The sequence below is a fragment of the Heterodontus francisci genome, chromosome 6, assembly GCF_036365525.1.
Source record: "Heterodontus francisci isolate sHetFra1 chromosome 6, sHetFra1.hap1, whole genome shotgun sequence".
Lineage (NCBI taxonomy): Eukaryota > Metazoa > Chordata > Chondrichthyes > Heterodontiformes > Heterodontidae > Heterodontus > Heterodontus francisci.
Window position 1 is genome coordinate 55022091 of NC_090376.1, and position 22444 is coordinate 55044534.

Consider the following 22444-nt stretch of genomic DNA (forward strand, 5'->3'; position numbering starts at 1 on the left):
ATTGGTTAGGAGAGCTTCTTCGAAAATAGTTCCATATGATCTTTTACATTGACATGAAAGGACAGTTGGGGCCTGGGATTTTGTGTTGGTCACCAGCAAAAGCACCGGCCAGAGCCCCCCGTCTCCTCCTGTGGGGAAGGTCCACTGGATCAAGTGCCATTTAGGACCTTCCCTGGGATCAAGGACCAGGCAGGCGGAAGTCCTGCCTGCTGAGAGCTGCCAGCCAATCAGAGGCCGACATCTCTTTAATTGAGTAGTGCAACTGCAGAGGCAGTGGTCGGTGCCAGTAAAGCACCCGCCAGAGTCCCTGGAACCAGGTCACAGGTAAGTCAGGGTGGGAGGAGTTTTGCAGAGTGGGTGTCACCAGGGGGAAGTGAGGTGTAGTGGTGTCAACAGTAAGGGCAGGGGGCAGCTCTCAGCACCACGCCCCCCCTCCCCCCCCCCCCCCCCCCCCGTCTTTCCCAATGCTGGGTCCCTCATTTAGGCACTAACTGCCTTTTAATGAGGGACACCCCCCCCCCCCCCCACCAAAGTCAGCAAGCAATCCGCACGGGTTTGCTTGGCGTGCTCGCCACATGGCGACGGACAGGCTCGCCTGCCGCTGGGCTAATTCTGGTGGCGGTGGGATGAAGCCCTTAATTGGGCATTAATTGCCCACTTAAGGCCTCAATTGGCAGCATGGTGGGAAAGCTGTTCACAGGCCTTCCTCTCCCAGACTTAATTTGAGTGGATGCTCTCCCTGCTTCCAAACCCGAAGCGGGGGAGAGCACAAAATTCTGCATGTGTGTGAAGTACAAAATATTACTCAAATATCTTGGTGCAACTATGAGAGTGGCGTACACAGAGTTATTATATTTCAAAATCAATTTACCATATGGACACGGCTGTTTCTTATGTTCTGGTACAACAGGCCGCTTCCTCAGAAAGTTATCCAAGCTAGGCCCATGGCGACCCAGAGGATCATCAGGTGGCATAAATCTGAAATTAACAGAAGTACGTAGGTATTATGTACAACACAATCAAGTGATATTACATTACTACCAGTCACTTGGTTACAATGCTTTGGATGCCCACTAATATAATAACTTTTAGATTGAATTTAACTGTAGAACACCATATATCAAAATCTGAATACTCACTTGTCATTAACAAAAGAATACATAAGTAATCTTTCATCTATGAATTTTTTCCATTCTGGCTTTTCATTCTGCAAATCCCTGTAGTTATCATTTGAAACAATGATACCATCTGACTCGTAAGCCAATTTCACTATGAAGCGGTCGTCATAGCAAACTACTCTTCGCCCTTGCACACGCCGGGACGGTGTGAAAACTAGGATTTTATCCTTTTCCAACTTGCGCAGAATTTCTTGATCTGTGAAAATAAAATTGTTTTACATTTAGTAAATTGCTACATTATCATTTGGATTTCTGAAATACAATGTCGAGCTTCAAGGCATAATTTACAATTTTGATAGGCATGAACTTTTGACATCATTTAGTTTCCCAGGTTTATAGCAGAAGACTTCAACATTTTTTTAAATTATTAAAAACACTTGGATATCAGCTCAGGTATAGTTATTCTGGGGGAAAATGGGGAAAGGGAAGGAAAAGAGAAAGGAAATTAATTCATAATTTTCAAAAAAATATACATTCCCTTAAAGTATAAAAACTCTGTGGGAAAAATGGTTTAACCAAGGCAAAAAAAGAAGTTACAAGATAGTAGTAGATTAAAGGAAGAGGCTTATGTTGCTAGAAAGTGTAATAAGCCTGAAGAATGGGAGGCTTTTAGAACTCAGTAAAGGACAACCAAGAAATTGATAAAGAAAATGAGAGTAAACTACAAGAGGCATAAAATAGACTGTAAAAGCTTCTAAAGGTATGTAAAAAGGAATAGATTAGCAAAAGTAAATGTGGGTCCCATAGAGGCAAAGACAGAAGAAATTAACATGGGTAATATGGAACAAAAACAAGAAATGCTGGATTCACTCAGCAGGTCTGGCAGCATCTGTGGAAAGAGAAGCAGAGTTAACGTTTCGGGTCAGTGACCCTTCTTCGGAACTGACAAATATTAGAAAAGTCACAGATTATAAACGAGTGAGGTGGGGGTTGGGCAAGAGATAACAAAGGAGAAGGTGCAGATTGGACCAGGCCACCCCAATCTGCACCTTCTCCTTTGTTATCTCTTGCCCAACCCCCACCTCACTTGTTTATAATCTGTGACTTTTCTAATATTTGTCAGTTCCGAAGAAGGGTCACTGACCCGAAACGTTAACTCTGCTTCTCTTTCCACAGATGCTGCCAGACCTGCTGAGTGAATCCAGCATTTCTTGTTTTTGTTTCAGATTTCCAGCATCCGCAGTATTTTGCTTTTATTTTAATGGGTAATATGGAAATGGCAGAGATAGTAAATTAATATGTGTGTCATTTACCTTCTCTCTCCTCACTATCCAAGGCCCCAAACACTCCTTTCAGGTGAAGCAGTGATTTACTTGTACTTCTTTCAATTTAGTATACTGTATTCACTCACAATGTGGTCTCCTTTACAAGGGGGAGACCAAACGTAGATTGGGTAACCGCTTTGCAGAACACCTCCGCTCAGTCTGTAAGCATGACCCCGAGCTTCTGGTTGCTGGCCATTTCAACACTCCCCCCTGCTCTCATGCTCACATCTGTGTCCTGGGATTGCTGCAGTGTTCCAACGAACATCAACGCAAGCTCGAGGAACAGCACCTCATTTACCGATTAGGCACACTACAGCCTGCTAGACTGAACATTGAGTTCAATAATTTCAGAGCATGACGGGGCCCCCCTTTTTATGCTTAGTTATTTTTTCTTTTTCCTTTTTTATTTGGTTATTTTATATTAGGCTTTTCAGTTTGTTTAGTTTGTTTCCACTGTGCTTACCCACTGTTTTGTTTTTTTAATGTGTTTTTTTATGTTTGTACTTGGAGTGCTCTGTGCTTTACAGTCATTCACACCCTCTCTGTACTAACGCTTTGTCTTTCAGCACACCAATAACATACCTTTCGCCTTTGTTCCATGACCTTCTGGTCAGTTATTCTCTGTCCTATAAACACCTTCACCTTTGTTATCTCTTGCCCCATCCCCGCTTTACTTGCTTAAAGCCTTTTACATTTCTAATATTTGTCAGTTCTGAAGAAGAGTCTCTGACCTGAAACGTTAACTCTGCTTCTCTCTGCACAGATGCTGTCAGACCTGCTGAGTATTTCCAGCATTTCTTGTTTTTATTTCAAATTTCCAGCATCTGCAGTAGTTTGCTTTTAAATTAATATGTGTATCTGTCTTCATGGTAGAAGACACAAAAAAAATTCCAGAAATAGTGGTGAACCACGGTCTAGTGAAAATGAGGAACTTAGGGATATTATTATTATTAAAGAAATAGCACTGAAGAAATTAATGGGACTTAAAGTCAACAAATCCACTTGACCCCTACATCCTACAGTTCTAAAAGAGGTAGCGCCAGAGGTAATGGATAAATTGGTTTGGATCTTCCAGAATTTCATAGATTCTGTAAGTTGCCATGGATTGGGAACTTAGCAAATCTAACCCTGCTATTCAAGAAAGGAGGGAGAGAGAAAACAGGGAACTATTGGTCAATTAGCCTGACATCAGTAATAGGAAAAACGTTGGAATCTATAATTAGGGACATCGCAACAGGACACTTGAAACATATTAGGCAGAGTCAATAAAGATTTATGAAAGAGGAATATTGGGCTGAATTTTATTTTCCCCTAACTGAGTGGCGGCAGGTGAAAAAATGGTGACCCACATGTGTGGACCGCGTGGCGGCTCATTTGAATGTGCCGGGTGGGCCCCCCACCACCAATCATGTGGAAGGGGGGGGGGGGGGTCTCAGTAATGTCATGAATGGCGTCAGCTGATTTGTGAGCAGGCATGTAAGCTCTTCTATCATCGTTGCTGTCGTGCTGGAGCAGAAAGGGCAGGAGTGTATACAACACTACATCATCACTCAAGCAGCACCCCTGGGAACCCCTTTGCCAGTGGCAGACGCCCGAGGAAGGGTGGCCCCACTGTTTAGCGATGCTGCCCTGCTCACTCTCCTCCAGGCTGCAAGGGAACGAGAGGAGGTCCTTTTCCCCAGTGATGGCAAGAAGAGGTCCTCCCACCTGACCAAGAAAGCCTGGACAGAGATCGCAGAGGAGGTAAGCTGCCATGGGGTCATCAGACGAGACTGGGTCCAGTGCAGGAAGAGGGTCAACGATCTCATGCGCTCTGCAAAGGTAAGTGCCACGTTGCAGAACTCTTGGTTTGACCTGGGTGTCCCTACACGGTATACCACATGGGTGCCACTGCCATGTCAAAGACAGGGAGGTCGGGAGGATTGATGGCACATGGCTGGCTGCATATGTGCATCAAGGCACCCACGTATGTACCTCAAAGCATGTTACACCCATGACAGGGTGAGTCTGTATATCAGAAAAAGCATCCCCCAGCCGTTGTTGAAGTGTGCATATTGTTACAACTGTGATGTTGATGTTTGGCAATGTTCAATATCTGCATCCTTGCTCTTCCAGGCAAAGAGGGCCCACAATAGTAGGGAGGCGTCCAGGACCGGTGGCGGGGTGCCAGACCTGAGACCACTCATGCAAGCTGAAGAAATGGCGCTGGAGCTAGCTGGGAGCACGTGCCATTTCAGACATGGAATGATTATTGCCAAACACAGTGATTCCTAATTGTCTTTCATATTCAGATACTATGCTGTCATCATAGTGACATTTGTACCATAAAACCTAAATGTCTGTTATTTACATTGTATCTTGCAAGGTGATGCTCCGAGTCGACCTTGGAGGCCCTGCAGACATCAATCATCTCTGAGACGACCTCAGAGGATGCACTGTCCCACGACACTCCTGCATCTTCCGTCAGTGCAGATACACTCACCTCGGTGGGTAATCTATCAGTATCAGATTCTGGGTCACACTGGGGAGAGCACCACACATGCGCCCGAACATCTGGCTGAAGCTGAGACAGATGAGGCCTCTGACAGTCGTACGACTGTGAGTGTCCAGGCCCATGCTGAGCCCAAGCCGATAACGAGCCTCTGCTGTTGGCAACCCAGGGCTGCATGGAGAGGTAAGGCAACATCTGGCAGAGATGCCAGGGGCCATGAGCAGCCTTGAGTGGACGGTGGGGGAGTCCATCCAGGCAATGACAGCTGCCATGTCTCAGGCACGAGTGCATGGCTTCATCCATGGAGAGGTTGGTGACTCTCACAGACAGCCAGATTCCACTGATACGCGCAGACCTGCAAACCCTCGCCTCAGCAGTAGCAAGGTGAGAGAGGGACCAGGGGCCTGGAGAGTGTTTCTGCTCCTGGTCCTTCTCCAGAGAGCAACGAGGTTCCTATGAAACTTGAGAGGGAGGAAGGGAGCCTGCGTTCCACATCTGGGGTCCCCCCTCAGGGTGATTCGTTCGGACACCAATTCCTCAGCCCCTCCGCTGGGGAGTCCAGCTCCAGCAGCCATGATGCGCGAGGACAGCCCGCAGCCGGGGCCCTCCGGCACGCGAAGGATGACCACTGAAGTCATCCCAGGCCAAGGGGTGTCCTGCTCAGCAGCCTCCCTCCAGCAGCTGCTAGCGCAGAGGTCACACCACAAAGGAGCACCCACAAACGTTTTAAAAAGACACCTGGACACATATGGGTATTCACGGGTGAGACAGCTATGTCATATGCAATATCAGTAAATGTGCTTTTCTGACAAGTGTAGCCTTTCCTGTGTGAAGAACGCATGCGTCCATGTACCGATTATGTATCCTCCCATTACATCATTAACCTGACAGTACTGCCAATGTAAGGAATAACATCATTGCCATGCCAATATGCATGATGTGGCACTGCACAGATGCAATCACATGAGCAATGGTTCAGTCAGCTGCTGCCAGTCATGCTGGAGACACAGATTTTACAGAGGCAGAAGACTTCAGACCAGATGCAGGACAGTGGTGTGGGGAGCATATGTTGCACTTCAGGGATTGTGGAAGTGCTCACCGATCAGGCACCGTCTAGCATCCCTTGCTCACTGCTCACCACATCTGCCCTCCATCAATGCTCTCCGTGTTCCCATGCGCGGCTGCTACTGGATGCCCTGCGTCGTCATCGTCCGTGGATGTCTCCTGCTCCCATGCCTCATCATCGTGCAAGGCCTCCCCACTCTGTACTGCAATGTTGTGCAGAACGCAACACACAGCAACGATGCACCCAACCCTGTCTGGTGCATACTATAGGGCTCCACCCGATCTATCAAGGCAGCGGAAGTGCATCTTCAGCATGCCAATGGCCCGCTCGATGGTAGCTCAGGTGGAGCCGTGGCAGGTGTTGTAGCGCTCTTCTGCATCGCAACTGGGGTTCCTCACCGGCATTAGAAGTCATGTTAGGGCCCTTGTCCCCAAGAATCCACCCTGAATTTCAGCTGGTGGAGTGAACAGCAGCGGCACCTAGGACTGGGGCAGGATGAAGGAGTCATGGCAGCTGCCTGGGAAGCGGGCACACACTTGCAGGAAGCGGTTCTTGTGGTCGTATACTAGTTGCACGTTGAGCGAGTAAAATGCCTTTTCTGTTGCGGTATGTGGCTGGTTGTTCCATTACAGCCTTGATGGCCATATGCGTGCAGTTGATGACCCCTTGCACCTGTGGGAATCCCGCAATGGTCCCAAATCCAATGACCCTCTCAGCCTGACTTTCAGGGTCCGCTACCGTCACTTTGAGGGCCACAGGCATAGGGTGACCACCAAAGCCCAGTGGCTGCAGGTCATTATTCCGCAGAGTGCAGAGATGTGTCACTGCCTCTCTAGACATCTGCAGTCGTCTGACACTGGCGCTCCGACATCTGCAGGTACGTCATCTGGGTCCCAAAGACCCACTGGCACCTCTGGACTAGAATGCGCCTTGGTGGCTGCTGCTGCTTACATCTGGGAGCTTCCACCTGGACTGCGCCTGCCTTTTGGTTCAGCCTCCGGCAGATATGCCTCGTCACCGCACGAGGATCCAGAAAGACAGGGTGGAGCATCCCCATCTCTATGATCGAGCTCAACTTAGTTCCTTCACAAGGTCAATGGCACCTATCTAAGCAGAGAGTCATGTAAATTAGTGTTCCGGCATGAGCTTTATGGTATGGCATGACATTGTCCATCTCAGTTTTAAATAAGAGCGAGCCAGCCTGACCATCGTAACATCATTACATGTTGTCTGCACTGAGTAACAGCAACAGGAGGTTAGAGCGTTTTACATTTGTGTCCTCCATCCCACATAAAAGGGCCCATCCACTTCCACTGTTCCCCCATCCCCCAAACATTGTTGCCCGAATGTAGGGTGAGTGAGCCCCCTACCACTCCCCACCGCAGCAATTCATGGGCGCAGAGTGACCCCCTTTATGGAATAAGGGTATGGGGTCTCCCCCGCCTTCATGGATGCAGAGTTTCAATCATCTTCACAACACCCACCTACCCACCCCCCTTCATAGATGCACAGTTCAGACCTCCTTCATGACACCCACCCACCCATCTTCATGGATGCAGAGTTCAGACCCCCATTAGGTGAATTAACTCGGCTTCGCAAAGAACAGAGGAGCAGGACAGTACTTACCGGCCTTCACAGGCTCCGAGGACTCTGGCCTCGGTGGCGCTGGATTTTCTGGGACGTGAACGTGAAGGCACACGAGTGCCGCACGTCCAGCTGAAGATCCTAAACTGATGGTTGAATCGCACCGGGATGCATAATAATATATGCAGAGAGGCAGTTTGCATATGTAAAGTCAGGTCCTGTCACCGAGCAGCATGGGGGGGTGGGGTGCCGGCACAGAGTTTCGCCACTGCTTGGAAGATCGGGCCTGGAAATCCTGGCGTTGGGCCCCGTGGTGGGCCGCTGCCTCAGCGATCTTCCGGCTTCCCGCCACGGAACCTGACATCAGGAGCTCAAATAAATTCAGCCCAGTGTTTGCAAATTTATTTAAAGTTTTTTTGAGAATTTAACTAGTAGGGTGGATCAGGGGGAACACCAATAGATGTAGTGTATCTGGACTTTCAAAGAGCATTTGATCAGGTACCACACAAGAGGATAATACACAAAATTAGGGCTCATGGGATTTGGGGTAATGGATTGAGGAATAAACGTGTCATTTTCGGGTTGGCACTTTGTAACTAGTGGGGTACCGCAAGAATCAGCACTTGGGCCTCACCTATTTACAATTTACATCAAAGTCTTGGCTGAGGGGACTGAGTGTAAAGTATTCAAGTTTGCAGACAATAGAAAGCTGGATGGAAAAGTAAGCTATCTGAAGGGTGTAAAGGGATTTAGTTAAGTGAGTGGGCAAGAACATGGCAGATGAAATATATTGTGGGGTAGTGAGAAGATATCCACACTAGAAGGAAAAATAGAAAAACAGAATATTTTTTAAAACAGTGAGAGACTAGGAAATGTTGGTATTCAGAGAGACATGGATTTCCTTGTACACAAATTACAGAAAGTTAACATGCAGATATAGCAAGCAATTAGGAAAGTAAGTGGTATGTTAGCCATTATTACAAAGGGATTGGAGTAGAAAAATAAAGAAATCTTACCACAATTATATAGGGCCTTGGTGAGACCACACCAGGAGTACCATGTACAGTTCTGGTCTCCTTACCCAAGGGTATACTTGCCATGGAGAGTGCCGATTCTGGGATGAAGGGATTGTCCTATGAGGAGAGATTGAGTAGACAATGCCCATATTCCCTAAAGAATGAGGAGTGATCGCATTGAAACATATAGAATTCATAAGGGGCTTGACAGGATAGATGTTGGGAGGATGTTTCCCCTGGCTGGGGAGTCTAGAAGTAGGGGACACAGTCTCAGAATAAGGAGTCGGCCATTTAGGACCGAGATAAAGAGAATTTTTCCCACTCAAAGTGTTGTCAACCTTTGGAATTCCCTATCCCAGAGAGCTGTGGAAGCTCAATCGCGAGTATATTCAAGATAGAGATTGATAGATCTTTGGTTACTAAGGGAATTAAGGGATATGGGGTAGTATGGGAAGGTGGAGTTGTGGTAAAAGATCAACCTACTCCTGCTCCCATTTCTTATGTTTTTAAAGAAAAATGTTTACAGGCTAGATTGCATCTTAAAAAGATCAACCAAGACTTTCCTCTATGAATGGAAATGAGGAATGCTATGAAATAACAGTAGTTTAAGGTAAACGCAAAGGTAGTAAAGCAACATATGGAATTAAGTGGACATCTCCTATGGTTTACCAAGCAGCAGCAGCTCAACCAAGAGGTGACTAAAACAAAAGAAATATCCTGCAAATGCTGGAAATCTGCACAGAAAAGGTTGGCAACACTGAGAAGGTCTGGCAACATCTGCACAGAGAGAAACACAGAGTTAACATGACCAATTACTTTTCAGCAGAAGTGCTCTAATGAAATGTCATTGACCTGAAATGTTGTGTTTTTCTCTCCACAGATGCTGGCTGACCTGCTGAGTGTTTGCAGCATTTTCTGTTTTTACCTGAAATGGCTGCTTTACAACACATTAGACTGTGCATTGCTCTTTACCATACAGACAATGTAATAGTTTCTTATCTTTTTCTGTGTTTGAGTTAGTATTTCCCATGTGCCAATGCAGGGATAAACATCTATCTCTCATTAAACAAAAAACCTCACCAACAAACCAGTGTTTGGTTCTTTTCAACCAAAGCAATTTGTGCTTTGATAGATTGATTTGTAATGCATTATTCAGCCTTGATCAGAGTTAAAAGGAAAGTAGATGCAGATGAATTTACAGTTCCCGAATCCAAAGAATTGCTCTGAATGGGATAACAGGCTGACATGACAACAGGACTTAAGCATCTGTTTTGGCAGGAGCAAAGGCATGGAAAGCAAAAAAAAAATGATGCGGCAGAGCTGCAGGCAGTTACATTCAGAGGATTTGTTGTGTGCTCTGAGGTTAAAAAGACTGTTTACACTTAAGTAATTGCCTTTAAATAGGAATGCTAGCATACTTAGGTTCAGAAGGAAGCACCAAAAGGTTGCAGAGGCAATTAGAAAAAGTACTTGAGCCAATGGATCTAAAGTATAAAGAAAATAAGTTGACTATCTCAAGAGCAGATATTGAGTAGAGGGGTATGGATATTATCTGGGAATTTGCTATGCACTCAAGTTAGATTTAAACATCCAAAGCCTAGGTTCAAGATCAACTGTCTATCTCTCAGTAGATGAAATAAATTAAAATTTAATTGCCTCAATGCCTTCCTCAGATATACTGAAGTGCTAACTTACATGCATCAAATATTACTATGCAACTGAAAGCTGATATAAACCTAGCATTGTGGTAATGGTAATCTAGAAGATGCATGAAAAACAATTTGCAACCCAACTGGGGTCGAAGAGCTACTTTATGGGTAGAGTTTTTATAGATAGGGATCTCTATCAAAAGAAAAGCACCTTGAGGAGCATAAACTAATCTGTAGTCTTCTAGAAAGCTGCAGATGTGTAGATTGCATCAATAGTATTATTTATCCTGTGCAATATTCAAAAGGAAAGGATTCACAATTCATTTAACACAGATTGGGTGCATTTTCTTTTATAGGAAGATCACTAATATGCTCCATTCAACTTGCAACAGAGCAATAAATTGCTGGAAAATCTTTTTTAAAAATCCATTTTTTTAAGATTACAATACTAAAACCCCCAAAATTTAAATTTATATAAAAGAGTTACTTAAACTTCAAGTCTCAAAAAAAAGAAACTGAGGTCTATACCAATCCATCAACAGTAACATTACTGGCAATGTTTAATTTATGTACCAATTCAAACCAACTGAATAATTGCTACAGGTTACCCGTGATGAGGGCATCAGGCCTCGATTGTTCCTTCCTCCAGGCCGGCACAAACACAGTAATATCTTTGTGGCTCCTTTCCAAAAACCAGTCCACTGCTAACTTAATCCCTCGACAGGAGAACACTTCTTTGTTGCCATGACTGCAAGAAATAAAAATGCAACTTAAATCTATATTTTCTATGAAATTATCTTTCCCAGGTAACATTCTTAAAAACACTCAGCAAATAGGGGGCAATACCAGAAAAACTGAATTATTAAAAAAATTAGTCAAAAAGCATCCTTGTATCCTTAAACTTGAGCACAGATGATAAATAAAGGACAGATAAAGCAACAAGCGTCATCGTGGAATTCAGCTTTAAGTTAAGACGACAAACAATTTGTGAAAAGTTGATTGTTCAGGAGAGGGGAGGACAAATGAGTGAAAAGAAAAATCATAAAAAATTACAGCACAGAAGGTGGCCATTTGATTCATTGCATCTGTGCCAGTGCTTGTTCTTCAAATCAAATAGCCTAATCCCATTTGTCTACCCTTTCTCTATTCTTCTATATTCCAATTGTCTTAATATCTGTCTAAATAGACACAATAAAGCATGTTCCATTAACATTATTAGAAATGTTTTTACATTGCCCATCACTTTTCTAGTGATAATTGAGTCCATGTCCCTAGTTACTGATTCAACAACCAGCCAAACTATTCACTATTTATCGTCTCAAAACTTTGAATCTTGAAACAGTTCACCCCTCAAACTTTCAGTTCCAATGAAAAAAGACCTTAATTTTTTTGAACATCCCTTCATAACTATAACTTCTCATTCCTGATGTTATTCCATTGAATTTCAGTTGTATCCTTTTCATGGCTCAAATATCCTCCCTGTAATATGGTGCCCAGAAGTGCACACAATACTAAAATGTGGCCATTATATTGTACAAATTTACTACCATTTCCTTTAATAATCAATGGCCCTATGCATAAATTCCAGAAATCCTCAACTTCTAAAAAAAATTGCCTTTTCTATATGCTGCCACCTAGAAAGATTTCTTACGGGTGGTTGAAACTAGGTAGTGACATCCAACAGTGTTAAATTCTGGGGCCGTTCCTGTTCACTAATTATATTGATGATTTGAATATAGGTCGAGAGAGCATGGTGTTGAAATTTGCTGGTAATACTAATACTAGACCAAAATGAAGTTGCAATGATATTGACGAGGGGAGAATGGGCTGAAAAGTGGCAGATGGAATTCAATGTCATTTAGTACAAGATGATTTTCATAAAAAAAACAGCAGTATGAATGGAAGTAGGCTCCTTGCTGCAGAACAGCCCAGGGATTTGGGAGTTCAGGTTTACAGAACATTAAAGGCTGATAGATTGAGATGGCTGTAAAAGAGTTAGGTGAATTCTAGGTTTTATCACAAGAGGAATAGAATATAAAAGCCAAGAGGTAATGATGAGCTTATTAAACTTCAGTTAGGGTGCTCTGTGAAGTATTGAGGCACAAGAGGGTACAACACAGATTCACCAAGATGCTGTCTGCTATGAGGAACTAAAAATACGTAAACTTTAAAATGAACAATGCAGATTATGGATCGATATGGTAGAAGTACTTAAATTTACGAAAGGATGAGACAGGGTTAATAGAAGTAGACCACCCAGTAGTTTAATGAATCCAGAACAAAGGGCCTATTAAATGAAAGACATTTAGAACAGAGAGCAGAAGAAACTTCTTTATGTAAAGCTGCAAGGCTGTGTGTGAAATTCACTTCCAGCATTTGTTGTTTAGAGAGGCTATTGTCAACATTCAAGATGGGTGAATAATGGGAAAGGGGATGAAGGAATATGGGAACAGGGTGGACAAATGTGATTATGTCTATTTGTTCATAGACAGTAAACGCTAATGTGGACTTGTTGGGCTGAAATGACTATGTATCCTCCCCTCTCTATCATTTGCTTCTTTACAAACACAACTTTATCCAAAGAAACCCATTCTTTTCCTCCTAGTAGCAATGCATTTAACTTGCACTTTATTCATTTTGTATTTAAATACCCATCACCGCTAGTCAGCTACTTAATCTGCCATTTCTGCTAAGCAATTAAAATCAGAGTTACTTCCCCTTTCAGCTCACTGAAATTAGTTTCATTCCAAGTCCAACACATTTACCTTGCATTCCTCCTTTCTGTCTGTATTTTCAATGTGAACTTAATTCAGTCACAGCCTGTATTTCTCAACTGTTCTCCCATTTAAGGTTGCTGACCTGTCCTGCTTCATTATCCATAATTAGACCTAGTACTTCATCCTTCCTTGTTCACATGCAACATACTAAGTTTTATTGATGATGCTTAGGTAGAGTACAAAGTTAATAGTCTTGGATGCATTTTAAAAATTCCTTCATTTCAACCACAAACTCTCAACTTATTCCAATCTACTTCAGGATAGTTATGTTGCCCATAATTACAACTCTTTCTACTGCTAACCTCTCAATTGTCTACAAATCTCATACTCAATTCTTTGTCACTGTTCAGTGGCTTATAACGCAATCTCAATATGGTAACAGATCCCTTATTAACTCAAAACTAGACAAGACTCTACCAAAATACCATCAATAAAAACATTTCTCCTATGGTTGTAATCATAGACAGTTAGTAAGGGGATTCCTCCTCTCTTATTATTTTCCATCTATCCTGAAAATTTTATAGCCAGAATATTTATTTCCCAATCTAAAGCCTAATTTCCAAAATTACATTATCTTGTGCCTCTATTCTAATCTGTGCCTTTAGCTCTTTATCCATTAATAATACTTTCCACCATCAGATAAACACTGCAACCCTGACCGTTTTCACACTCGGTATTATATTCTCTTCCAAGTTTCTTTCCTTGACCATTCATAACCATTGATGTCCGCAATCCTACTGTAGACATTTTTGCCTCTTTTCTTACCTATTCTTCAGGTCATTTCCCCCAAATGCTCAATCCCTTCTTCCTGCTCTATTTAACTCCTCTGCGCTCACATTGACACTGGCTCAGAAGCCTAAACTGTATGTAAAGCTTCCCAGTTCCTGATCCCATCTCATTGCTGTAATAATTTAAAACCTTCCCTTTTACACCTTCTCTCACACTATGCTTTACGTATTTAATCTGGTTCTCCCCAAATGGTAGCACGTCATTGGAAATATTCTTAAAATCATTACATAGAATTACATAGTTACCTTTGAAGTGCTGCTTTTAAATCCACTCAATTCCTCAAACTCCCACTGCAAGGCCCCAATCCTGCTCTTTAAGTAATTGGGTCCAACTACAACTTTCCAGAATTCTCTCCACCCAGTTATGTCCCTTACCTTTGCAAATGGAAAGCAATAGTTCTTAAGTGACTCCTGGCTACAACTGCAGAAAAAGGTATCTATTTGCCTTTTCTTGCCTTCTAGATAATACTAGCATATTGCAAGTATAACTGAAAATAATTAAATCTTTCCTTAATTGTATAAAAAAGAAATCAAATTATATGATAGTAGAGGGGCCACCTCCAGTCCGAAATGAATTCTCCTCTTCACGAGTGGAATGTGGCCTGCAGCAGGTGTATGATCCCTATCTCAGGTGCCCATGTCCCAAGTCATGGCAAGCTCCATTCACCGATGACCCTGTGCTCACTGACCTACATTGACTCCCGGTTTGGCAACACCTCAATTTAAAAATTCTCATCCTGGATTTCAAATTCCCCTCATGCTTCTCCAGCTCTGCAACTCGCCGAGGTTTCTTCACTCTAATTTTGGCCTCTTGTTGGAGTGATGAAAATCGGAATGCACATCAGCAACTGTGCCTTACAAACATACGAATTAGAAGCAGGAGTAGGCCACTCGGCCCCTCAAGCCTGCTCCGCAATTCAATAAGATCTTCGCTGATCTGATTGTAACCTCAACTCCACATTCCCGCCTACACCCAATAACCCCCTTGCATATCAAGAGTCTATCTACCTCTGCTTTAAAAACAAAGACCCTGCTTCCACTACCTTTTGAGGAAACGAGTTCCAAAGACTCAAGACACTCAGAAAAAATTTCTCCTCATCTCTGTCTAAAATGGGTGACCCCTTATTTTTAAACAGTGACCCCTAGTTCTAGATTCTCCCACAAGAGGAGACATCCTTTCCACATCCACCCTGTCAAGACCCCTCAGGATTCTATATGTTTCAATCAAGTTGCCTCTTACTCTTCTAAACTCCAGCAGATAGAAGCCTAGCCTGTCCAACCTTTCCTCATAAGACAATCTGCAGGTATTAGTCTAGTAAATCTTCTCTGAATTGCTTCCTATGCATTTACATCTTTCCTTAAGATAAGGAGACCAATACTGTACACAATGCTCCAGATGTTGTCTCACCAATGCCCTGTATAACTGAAGCATAACCTCCCCTACTTTTGTATTCAATTCCCCTCGCAATAAATGATAACATTCTATTAGCTTTCCTAATTACTTGCTGTACCTGCATACTAACCTTTTGCAATTCATGCAGAGGGATCTGGGCTTCCTAGTGCATCTCAGAGCTCTGCAATCTCTCAACATTTAGATAATATGTTTCATTTTTATTCTTCCTGCCAAAATTGACAATTTCACATTTTCCCACAGTATACTCCATTTGCCAGATCTTTGCCCAGTCATTTAACCTATCTATATCCCTTTGTAGCCTCATGTCCTCTTCACAACTTACTTTCCTACCTATCTTTGTCTCATCAGCAAATTTTGCAACCATACCTTCAGTCCCTCCATCCATTTAAATACATTGTAAAAAGTTGAAGCCCCAGCACTGAACCCTGTGGCACACCACTCGTTACAGCTTGCCAACCAGAAAATGACCCATTTATGCCTACTCTGTTTCCTGTTAGCTAGCCAATCTTCTACCCATGCCAAAATGTTACCCCCTACACCATGAACGTTCACTTTCCACAATAACCTTTGGTGTAGCACCTTATCTGGATGTAGCCTTCTGGAAATCTAAGTACAATACATTCGCTGGTTACCCTTTATCCACATCAAATGTTACTTCTTCAAAGAACTCCAATAACTTGGTTAAACATGATTTTTCTTTCACAAAACCATGTTGACTTCTGCCTGATTACCTTGAATTTTTCTAAGTGCCCTGCTTCCACGTCTTTAATAATAGCTTCTAATATTTTCCCTATGACCGATGTTAAGCTAACCGGCCTGTACTTTCCTGCTTTCCGTCTCCCTCCCTTTTTTGAATAAAAGGAGTTACATTGGCTATTTTCCAATCTAATGGAACCTTCCCCGAATCTGGGGAATTTTGGAAAATCAAAACCAATGTATCAACTATCCCACTAGCCACTTCTTGTAAGACCCTTGGATGAAGTCCATCAGGACCCGGGGACTTGTCAGCCTGCAGCTCCAACAATTTGCTCAGTACCACTTCCCTGGTGATTGTAATTTTCTTGAGTTCCGCCCTCCCTACCATTTCCTGATTTACTGCTATTTGTGGGATGTTACTTGTATCCTCTATGGTGAAGACCAATGCAAAATACCTATTCCAATCATCTGCCATCTCCTTATTTTCCATTATTAATTCCCCAGATTCACTTTCTATAGGACCATCGCTCACTTTGTTAAATCTTTTTAAAATATCTACAGAAACTCTTACTATCTGTTTTTATATTTCTCGCCAGCTTTCTCTCATACTTTTAGTGATTCTTTGCTGTTTTTTATATTCTGTCCAATCTTCTGACCTGCCACCCATCTTTGCGCAATTATATGCTTTTTCTTTAAGTTTGATACAATCTTTAACTTTTTTAGTTAACCACGGATGGTGGGTCCGCCCCTTGGAATTTTTCTTTCTCATTGGAATGTATCTATTCTGTGTATTCTGAAATATCCCCTTAAATGTCTGCCAATGCATCTCTGTTGACCTATCCCTTAACCTACTTTGTCAGTTCATTTTAGCGAGCTCTACTTTCATGCCCTCATAATTGCCCTTATTTATGTAAAATTCAAATCATATTATGATCACTGTTGCCTAGGGGCGCCTTCATTATGAGGTCATCAATTCTCCTATCTCATTGCACAATACCAGGGCTATTAGAGCCCGCTTTCTAGTTGGCTCCAGAACGTGCTGTTCTAACAAACTATCCTGAAAACATTCTATGAACTCCTCATCTAAGCTACCTTTGCCCATCTGATTTTTCCAATCTATATGTAGATTAAAATTTCCAGTGATTATCGCCGTACCTTTCTGACAAGCACCCATTACTTCTTCCTTTATACCCTGTCCTACCCTGTGGTTACTGTTATGGGGCCTGTACACCACTCCCACAAGTGCCTTCAGCTGTTTAGGTCCCAAGCTCTGGAATTCCCTCCATAAACATCTCTACTTCACTCCTCCTTTGAGATGCTCCTAAAAAGCTGATCTTTTTGACCAAGCTTTTGGTCATGGTCTTAATATCACTATGTGGCTCAGTGTTAAACTGTGCTTGATAACACTCCTGTGAATCGCCTAAGGACATTTTAACTACATTAACAATGCATTATATCAAAAAATGCAAGTTGTTGTTTAATAGCTAAGGCAGAGCTGTGTTTAAATTGGTCAATCCTTATAAGGGCACTGCTGAGGTACTCTGTGGGGAAGGGTTCTACTTAGGGCTCTGCCTTTTCTCCTCCAAAGTCTATATTTTGGGGATCAAATTCTGCTGCTGCTCATTCTTCAGAAAATCACAAATGAGTGGCCTTTATTATTTCTATGTTGCTTTATTCGGTACTTAATTTTTTCTCTTTTGTATTTTAAAAACCTAGGATACATAGGAAGATAGCAGAAAACATGTTATGAAGAGGTATATGTGGGCTTGACTCTTGTGGGGACAGTTTAGGTTTGTTGGTTTTGTTGGCATTAGGGCAGGGAATATGCTGAGGGGAAAGTTTGGAGTTTTAGGATTACTGGGGAGGTAGAATTGGTTTAGTTACTTCTGGGGTCTGTTAGTTATGAGGAAAGGTCCCAGTGTAATGCAGCTCTTTGGCTTAGGTCTTATGGCATAGAAGCAATGGATAGAGGTAGCAGGGTCCATCAACACAGGGGAGGGGTTGACAGCAAGACAGGATGTGACAACACTGGCTTAATGGACAAAATCCAGTTACCATACAAGCAGAAGGGAGAAAATCCTTCTGACGCCTGGTGGGAAATTGTGAACTTTGCAGATCGTAGCATTTTCCTGAAACTAAGTGATTAACCAAAATATATAATTCAAATCTAGGTTGGACAGAAGCTGAGGCCTTGAAATAAGGTATAAGATACAAAAAAGCAATTCCAAGTGTAAAGTTAAACATGTCATTATTGCGAAAGTTCATTTTTGAATGTTTTTATACTGTTAAAATCTTATTTTGCACATTAGACTTTTAAGTTACTATGGAAAAAAGGCTGATACAAAGTAGTTAGAATTATATTTTGGGTGGTTTCATTAGATCACCTTAGCAGTCCTCAGTTGTTCCATTAAATTTGATCATCCACTTAGCTGGAAGAAATTTGCTTATACAGTGGAATAAATGCATATATTGCCCAAATAGAGGATGCTTACTCAAGTTACAAAATTGCTTAATATAGATTTATATACTTACAGGGAAGGAAGGAAGCACATAGGGTGCAAATTTCTTAAAGCTTGGTGGCACTTTTTCTTCTAAATCATTTGCAATACCTTATTTATATATAGATTCTGAACAAATGAAGAACTTTCAGTCCATATACTGAAAATTGGGACAAAGCAACTCTTTCTTAGTTAAAGAAACGCCAAGTGGTTGATTCCAATGATCACAAACCAGAAATGGCAACAAGCCTACATATTGAGCTGATTAGTTCAGTGTCTGTGAATCCCACATTTTGGGAGTGACATTTGAGAATCAGCCAAACATTTATTTAGATCTTAAGAGTTGACGGGTCTTGTGGAAAATTCTCAAGTGCAAATCAAATTCTTTATGGAATTGTTTATTTATTAAAATCTCAGTGATTAACATCCACTTAATAAATACCAATATTTTTAGATTTAATTTTTTTTGAAGAATTTAAATGTACAATTTCACACGGTTACACCAGATAAAGTGCATTTGTATAGTTTTTTTTGGAACAGATCAATTCCATCATAATTGCCAGCCATCAGCATCTTGGGGACCCAGTCTGTATGCCAGCAGTTGTAGACAAAATTCTGCAGAGTATGCCTTAAAAAAAACATGGATGGGGTAACACTGTCTCTGAACTAGGTCTGGAGTTTGGGGCAGTGGGAGACGAAGATGAGGGACGAAAATGCTTCTATGAACTGGAGTAGGGGTGGGGAAAAAGGTTGGCCCACTGAAAATCCAAAATGTTACACTTAGAATTTTAATCTTAAGAAAAGTACCATCAATTGTTAGGAGGGGAAAGTGCCTGAAATTAACCAGAAAGTATAATGTTAAATGTAAAAATTCTAATTTTTCCAGGTGGCAACACCCCCAGGCTTCCCCTAAGAAACAGCAATTTTGTGACTTCAGCATTCGTATTTCTCCCATGGGGTTATCATGTACTGATGTTTTTATTTCCCAGAAACAAAATAATGAACGTTATATCTACAGTTTGCTATAAAGCTCACGTAACAATTTATTTTCTCATGTCATAAGCTTATAGTCTATTCTTTAAGTCTGATTTTTGACAGCTGTTCCAGGCTTTTTTTTTTTTGCAAGTGGTTGTTCAGGTGTAGATAGTTATTTAGGATTGCAAAATTCTAAATTCACTGTTGTTGCTTCAATCAAAAGTCTTGCCATTGCATTTAAGCAGTATCACTGCTGTAAATCAAACCTTTAAAAGAGCATGGGATTTTGCAATAATTGCTGAATGAAGTTCGTTTTATGAATTTCACTTTCGATTGCTGTACGCAATCACTACTTTTCACTGCGAAGTCAAATAAATTGTTTACAATTTTATTGAAATATTCTCCTCCCTTTAAAATCCAAGGTCAGAAAAAGCAATCCTTGGAGACCTGAAAAAGCATTTACCAACAGTAATTTAGCAAAAGCACTATTACAGTAATAAAATCAAAAGTCAGGAAACCCATTATTGAGACAAGAAGGGAAACAATTTTAAACACTAATTCTGCTATCCCGTTTATCTCTATTTGGCCTTTCCAAACATTGTCAGCTTACATCTTTTCTATTCAATACCATGTCTATAATCTATATCATAATTAATTAAAAATTATTCTCCTGGCTCCCTCTGTCGATTTGGTGGGTAACTGTGGGAAGGGTCAGTAGAGTTTTGATGGACAGAAAAAAATCCCTAAAGCTAAAAAAAGAGAGAATTTGAACAAAGATTGTCCTGGTCATCTCACCAATGCAATCCATTCAATTTATGATGTATTTTTAAAAACAGAAAGGGTTGCCAATGAAAATGTATAATTTAGTAGAGAAAAAACCATGCCTGCACAATAAAGTGCACCCATAGTGCCCAGCAAGAACAAAGCTCAACATGATCGCATGGCACTGTATAAATTTTGTTGAAACTGGAAAGACAGAGATATTATGAGCTGATTCAAAAACACCCATTTGTGAAACTAAGAAAAGGTACCATATGCAACAGATGGAGATTATATTACAGGTATAATTAGTCACTGCCAGGAGTCAAATAACAATTTGCCTGTATCTATCTTTTAAGCTTTAATTTAATAATGAGAGGACTATCTTGGTTAAGGGAACTTCAGTAATCATTGTTGATAGTCACCTGTGGAATGGCATGAAACAGGTTTTTGTTGGTAGCTGGATGCTCTACTTCTCTCTTCTGCCTCACCATCACCCCTCATAATAAACCATATTTTGTATTAAACCAATGTGGGCAGGAAAACTCAAGCCTCTAGTTGGCAATTCAATGTCCTTTTGCTAGAACTATCAAAGTAGAGCAGGATAAGGGAAGCATACAATTTTCCCACTCACCTCATTGCCACATTACTACCATCAATGACCACAGGCTTTAGATTAACACCATCCTCCACCAATACTTCTACAGGAGAATCGGACCTTTGAGAATCTGTTGAAGTTGTATCTCGTGGAGTCATAGTTCCAGGGTTACTTGTGCCACAGGAAGCATCAGAATCAAGTTTGTTCCCCAGCTTAACGAGTTCACCTAGTATATCATTAGGCAGGGCATCTATTCCTAATTTGTTCAGGACAAGCTGTACCTGTTCTTCTGAATATCCCAATTTCAGTGCAAACTCCATTTTGGTTTGGTAGTTTTTGTGGTCATCAGTGGGTCTTAAATCTTCCTTTGGTTTTGTTTCAGTATCTATTTTAAAATCCTGTAGCACCTCATTGCATTCTATTAGATTTGATTCCAAACCAGGTGACCTACAAAGCTGTTGATGAGCTTTATTTATAAGACCAGTCTCTAACATGGCAATTCCCAACTGCTCCAATTCACTGTCTGAATCTGAGCTGTCTGTGTTTTGCGCTACCCACTCCCCAAAATTCTCTGTATTGGAGTACCCTTTATCCATTGCAGTTTTTTCCACCATTGACCAAGATGCAATTACGTTTAGCGGTTTGTCAGTGCTTTCCACATTGAGATGTAGCAGTCCCAAAACAATGTTGTTCTCGTGTACAGAGTGATCGTTCAAGCCCATGAATTTGTTGCATGTATGTGGAGTCAATCCTGGAGTTTTACGTGTTTGGATACACAACAGGCTGTGTTTCTAGAAGGTGGAAAACAAAAAAAAATTGGATTTCAAAATGGTTGTTCATTATCTCTTTTAAAAAAAAGAGCTAACCAAATCCTTCAAAGAAGACAAGTTAAGAACAATTTCTACAACAGCTGTTTCATTTTCTCATCACATTAGGTATCCTAATGTAGGAAATGTAGGGAGTGAAATTCCACTCCTATATGTCAGTGGTGCCGCCAGAGTAGAAAAATCAGGATCTTTGCTTTGGCCCCAGCCATGAGCTTTTCAATGAGGCTGCACTTGATCAGGAGAATGGTAGAAGGCTTGCTCTGCACCATGGCATACACCCTGTCTCAGGGCATTACCTTGCCACCCTGGGAATTAAGATGCATATTTCCCCATTGGTGGAGACCACTGTTGTGTATCTTTAAAGGCTGGAGCAAATAACACTCCTACAGGAGTACAGCCGTTGGAAATAGCTTTACTCATAGACTGACCTTTTGACGAGATCAGAGTTTTTTGTTCGTGTTTTTGGTGTCGTTGCACCATGGTTCATTTTGATTATACCCAACATTCTTTGCCTGATAAGAAGTCCTCATCTCAGCACTATGCAACTGAACATGTTTCATTTCAAACTTTGCCATCAAAAGGACAGTCAGATACTGCATTAAGAAACACTTGCTTATTCCTGGCCCTGCTCAGGAAATCCTGACCTCTGCACTCCCAGTGCAAATCATATGAGGACACTACCACAATGTAAATAAGGTGAATGACAAAAAAATCCAAAGAAATTACTTGTGTGCTAGCAAAGTATGCCAGCGCTAGCCCTGCAAAAATACCCTACAGCATAATTCCAGACCCAGGTTTAAAGAGGACGTTTTGATACAATAGACATCAGATGAGGGGAAACACTTAAAATTATGTTTACATTT

General features: G+C 41.7%; 1 protein-coding gene across 6 annotated transcripts in view; it reads right to left on the reverse strand.

Moving 5' to 3' along the window:
• Positions 1–22444, reverse strand: part of LOC137371320 (probable ribonuclease ZC3H12C) — a 93462-nt gene that overhangs the window by 17587 nt on the left and 53431 nt on the right. For all 6 annotated transcript variants that reach the window (XM_068033709.1, XM_068033706.1, XM_068033705.1 and 3 more), the window contains 4 exons: positions 20791–21545; positions 10858–10997; positions 1140–1374; positions 872–978 (listed from right to left, as the gene is read on the reverse strand). In XM_068033709.1, coding sequence (XP_067889810.1) covers positions 872–978; positions 1140–1374; positions 10858–10997; positions 20791–21476 — 1168 coding nt within the window. In that variant the 5' untranslated portion in view covers positions 21477–21545. The remainder of the gene's footprint in view (positions 1–871; positions 979–1139; positions 1375–10857; positions 10998–20790; positions 21546–22444) is intronic.